This window comes from Plectropomus leopardus, chromosome 20 (genome assembly GCF_008729295.1).
Source record: "Plectropomus leopardus isolate mb chromosome 20, YSFRI_Pleo_2.0, whole genome shotgun sequence".
Lineage (NCBI taxonomy): Eukaryota > Metazoa > Chordata > Actinopteri > Perciformes > Serranidae > Plectropomus > Plectropomus leopardus.
In genome coordinates, this window is record NC_056482.1 from 10,083,946 (window position 1) to 10,089,272 (window position 5,327).

Sequence of the window (5,327 nt, forward strand, 5' to 3'; positions counted from 1 at the left end):
TTGTTGTACCTTAATCTCTGGGCCTAATCTTCCTCTTTTTTCACAGACTGACATGAACATGACATCTGGAGGAGTGGAAAGATGGTTTTAAGATTTATGTAAGTAGGTTTAGAGCCAGCACTGACTGACTGATGCACTTGAGATGGGGAGGAGCTACAGGGAGGGTGTGTGCGCGCTGGTGGCTGCATTTGGCGCAGTTACCCCCAAATCCAGGGCCAAATCCAACAGGACGTCCCCTCTGTGACGTGCTGCGGGGGTGCAATGAGTAGGGGGTCTTACAGCGGGCGCTACTTTAAAAGCTCACCCTGAAGATGCTCCAGATCCACCGAGCGAGACGGGCTGAACTGGTGTGGGTCTTGAGCGCAACTTTTCTACTCTGGTTTTAAAATTTACAACTTTGTCAAACGCAAAGTGCAGAAGATATTTTTTTAAAGAAAAAAAGCTGCATAATTGTACCTTCTTTTGGACTTCACCGACCAATGTGGCTTCTTGGATCAACTTCCCAAGTGATGATGATGATGGATGAGCGCCTGTCTCCCTCCGCACGCTCCGTCCAGAGCCCAGGGGACAACCAGTCCACGGTCCACAGCATAGAGGCGATACTAGGATTTAAAGAGGACACCATCTTTCACAAATCGGCCTGCTACAGCATGACAGAGAAAGTCCTGGTCAAAGATGCAGAGCGGAATGTAATTGTGACACCACTAAAGAAAAGTCATTCGTCAGAAAGTTTTGACAGTAAGTAGATCTCTCTAAATCTCACTATCGTTTCCTCCAATGTAAGCACAAAAATATAATGACAGCATGGCATAGTATCTCTGATATTAAGTCTTTTAAGTTACTGACGTTGTTAAAATATTAGATAAAATACTTCAAGAAAATTATCCATTTTGCGCATTTTCTTAGTGCGCAAACAGTCTTATCTTTCAGCAGATTATAAAAAAGAAAAAAATAGCCTAATAAATAAACACACAAACAGTTTCTTTTACTTTAAACTAGCAAACTTAGATCTTAGGAAGCCTCTTCAAACTTGGCTAAAACTTGACTCTTGGTCCCTCTCCTCTCCCCGCAGGTGTGTGCTGTGCCAGCGGCGCCGGTGAAGTCTCGGTGTGCCCGGACTCACCGGAGAGAGACAGCAAACTCTCCGATGATGAAAACCCCAAAAAGAAACACCGTCGAAACCGGACAACATTTACCACCTTCCAGCTTCACGAGCTGGAGAGAGCTTTCGAGAAGTCCCATTACCCGGACGTGTACAGCAGGGAAGAGCTCGCGCTAAAGGTCAACCTGCCGGAGGTCCGCGTGCAGGTAAAACACTGCGATCGCCCTGTTTCCTCAAAATGTATTTATATATTCGGCCTGGAGGCCTGCAGGCAGTAATGAGGGCTGAATAACTAATTGTGGCTACAAATTTGAGGCCATACGCGCATTATTACTGTACAGCTTCTGAAACACCTGCGTATTTGTTTTTATAGTTGGCTAGTTTTTCTTTAAACTATTTACTATATGTTATTTTTTATTTTATATTTCAATTCTTGAGTGTTGCAGTACTTTCCCTATTTTTATTCCTCGTCATATTTTTAGTGTAATGTATGCACCAAAATACCAACGCAATGTTTTTGTAAGTGAAGACCTTCATGGCAATAAATCCTTTTCTGATTCTGATTATTTCCCAACACAAACCTTAAGAAAAACATAATATATAATAATAATGACATAATATGTAACATTTTTAATAAATACAACAACAACAAAAAAAAATCTCAACAAAATTAATAAAATGAAACGTATATTTTGGGTATATCTACCATTAAAACATCACATTTAAGAGATTAATTAGAAATTTAGAGGAAAAATGTCAGATTTGCTTAATAATTTCATTTGTAGAGTTATTTAACTTGCCATGTAATCATAAATATAAAACTAACTGCATGGTTTACTTTTTAAGGAACTGCAAAGGCTATTTTATTTCTTTTGGAGTAATACAGAGGAAGAGAGATGACATTTATTTTCAAATTTCTGAACTTCAGTTATGGCTTTTTTTTTTTAACTTTGTAACATCCAGTAATTCCTGGTTACAGCAGTACAATTTAATGCAAAGTGCTTTGTGTGATAGCTGACATCATCACTGATATATTTTATATTGTCATCCTCTACATTTTTAAACATTTGAATACTTTCACAAAATATGATCTTTTACAAAATTGCTCCAGAGTTTTAAAGTATCTTATGTTTTTTTTAGTTTTAAACATGTTGTTTTCCATCTCTTTTCTCCTATCTACTGTGTGTATATCCGTTTAGTTCCCTTTGCAGAGATAAATAAAGTTGTATTGAGTTTAAGTGAATTTAAAATTTAAATCCTCCTTCTTCTTTTCAGGTGTGGTTTCAAAACCGACGTGCCAAATGGCGTCGGCAGGAGAAGCTGGAGGTGAGCTCCATCAAGCTCCAGGACACCTCCTCCTCCTTACTCTCCTTCAGCCGCTCTCCCACCAGCTCCCTGGGCTCCAGCCTCCAGCTGGACCCCTGGCTCTCCACCCCGATCACCACCTCCACCTCCCTGCAGTCTCTCCCGGGCTTCATTACGGGCTCGCAGGGCCTCCCGGGCACTTACACCCCTTCTCCTCCCCCTTCAATGCCCTCTTCCCTGCCGGCCTCCTTCCTAAACTCCCCGGGCCTAGGACACAGTGCTCACCTGCCCCACATGGTCTCCATGTGCCCCCCGCCCCCGGCCTACCACTGCTCAGCTGATCCAAGGAACTCCAGTATTGCCTCACTGAGGATGAAGGCCAAGGAACACATTCAGTCTATAGGGAAGACGTGGTGATGTTGAGAGGAGGTTAAAGATGGACAATATGCTGCATCTTTTGAGACACTGACTTCATCCTCATGCTGGCAGGATTGTTAATTTGGAAGTTTTAAAAAGTGAATCGACAGTTGACATCCAGGATTAGAGACATCCTCCTCACTTATAAGGGTAACGCTTCTCTCTTTTTAGCATTTATAAGCAGGAAACATTCAATTAATAACACACTATAACAAAGTAGTAAGCAGTGTTTATCACTCTACATATCCTCCTGTGGGCACTCATTAGACAACATAGTAAAACACAGTTGTAATAATATAAAATATGTCTTAATTGGAGAATTGTTGACAAATACTGTACATTAATAAACTGTTGAAAATATCCTTATGGCTGCTTACAACTCCAATTTAATGTTAAAAAGTATTTGTATGCATACTGCTTATAAACACCAAATAGAGGGACTTAAAGTGACACCCTTATAAGCAACTACCTAAAAATCTGTGACACTAACTCAACTTCCAGTAAAATCAGAAACTAATCAACACTGATTATCTGTTTCTTCTTCTCCTCTATCTTCTCTGCAAGCCATGTTTACTGTAAAGTTTACACTCATTCAGTCCCACCTCATCCGTATCCATTGTTATGTTGCCAATATAACAAGTCCATTAGTACCCATCAGTATTTATTCTACTTTTGTAAATGGAGCACTCCTCATTTTCAATCATCCTTCCCTTGCTGCTTTTTGATCTTCACCATGAAAGATTTAACAAATGTGAATATTTTCTCTACACAATAAACTTTATATGTAAAAATTTGTAAACAAAATCGTGGCTAACTGTGTCTTGCCAGACAGTTTGTTATATTTGAGATGCTGAGATTTGTCAGAAATGTCTGCCTGGATAAAACGTCCTGTGTGTACAACATAAGGGACTGCGATGCAAAATAGCAGAATAGCATGACAAGTAGTTGATCTGCCAACATCACATTTATGTCAAAATATTTAAAGTATCATAAATCATAGAGTGGAAGTACATGGCAGCTCAAGCTCGCACTAATTTGGAAAATATTGGGTACAGCACCCCGTAGTGGTGGACTCAACTATGACTATCAGGTTGGGAAAAATAAACAATAAAACATGACACTAAATGCTAACTGTTAAAGGAATATGGTTGACGTGTTTCATCTGTTATCTCATACTCACGCTAATTTTTAAAACACTGACTAAAATACTTCATGGGCCCTTTGTCATTCTGTAAATGCAACCCTGGATCAAATAAATCCATTTAACCTCTTTATGGTGTCAACTTTCACACCACTTTACCATTTAATCATTTCATGTAAACACAATAATGGAGGGTGTGATAAAAAAGCAGCTTAATCTCCCAGACATCCTCCCACTTATTTCCTCTTCATTAACTCCTGTAAACTTTATCCCATTCACTCCTGGGATTAGACTCATAATGACGGGGTGAAAGTGGCTCGTACCTCTGTTGTTCACCAATCATCCATGACAAATGAGCAAACAGAACTGAAGACAAAGCTTTCCTTTGGATTTAAGGAAAAAGGATGTGTGTAACTATGTTGTTTCAATAAGCATTTCCCTTTGTCTACAGCCCCTGAGGGCTAATAATAGTCCCTGTCATCATCTAACCTAACTGTCCTTAACACACACTGGGGTTTGTTTGTGTTTGATTTAATAAGGGAAAAAAGCAGTATCACAGCAGACTGAATGGACCATAAACTGCTTTTGTCATCTGTGATTATGATAATGTTAACCCTACGTGCTTCACCTCACGGGTTAGTTACTCTAAATGTAACCACAGGTGCGCTCAACATGGATGTTGTGCCCCATCTGGTGGTACAAACTGGTTACTGTGCAGCAGCAGTGAGTTTTAGGAACATGATTTATATTCAAACACAAACACTGAATGTTTGTTAAAGAAAATAAAAGCCCATTTGTGGTGTGCAAAGCATGATTAGACATCCACAATGCAGTTATCACAACGTTAAATTTATTCAGCATTCTCAGCTTAAATACACGACCTCATGTCAGTAATCAAACTGCTGCATGATGAGCACATTAGAAATTACTGATAAAATAAACTCCTGCTGGCTTTGCAGTATACCAGTGATACTCAACTTGCAGCCCATGGGCCAAACCTGGCCTGTGATAGGGTGCCAAGAAGCCCGCCAATCATTTTTCTAATTCACAATAAAATAAATTAACAGAGATTTTTGTTTTTGGTTATATTTGTAATTTCAATGTAATATAAGGTGCCAAAGTGCATAAAAAAGCTTTTTTTACAAAAAAAAGTTCCAGGGGCAGATCCCAGATTATTTATATATTAATAATTAGTATTTGTTTATTAACAGGCTACTAGCCTCCTGACATTTTGCTAAAGTGGCCCCTGGGCAAAGAAAGTTGAGAATCCCTGCAGTATACGCTTACAACAGAAAAAATATACAGTGTGAAAATGTAATTACAGGGCAATTTTTAATTGGTAATGATTTCTCTTTTTTTTTA

The 5,327-nt window shown here is 39.2% G+C and overlaps 1 protein-coding gene across 1 annotated transcript; it reads left to right on the plus strand.

The window, feature by feature from the left end:
• Window positions 1–401: 401 nt before the first annotated feature.
• On the plus strand, window positions 402–2,824 carry rx3 (retinal homeobox gene 3). Its single transcript, XM_042509924.1, has 3 exons — window positions 402–738; window positions 1,073–1,308; window positions 2,378–2,824. The coding sequence occupies exons 1-3, from the start codon at window positions 480–482 to the stop codon at window positions 2,822–2,824; spliced, it is 942 nt and encodes a 313-aa protein (XP_042365858.1). The 5' UTR covers window positions 402–479.
• Window positions 2,825–5,327: the final 2,503 nt, after the last annotated feature.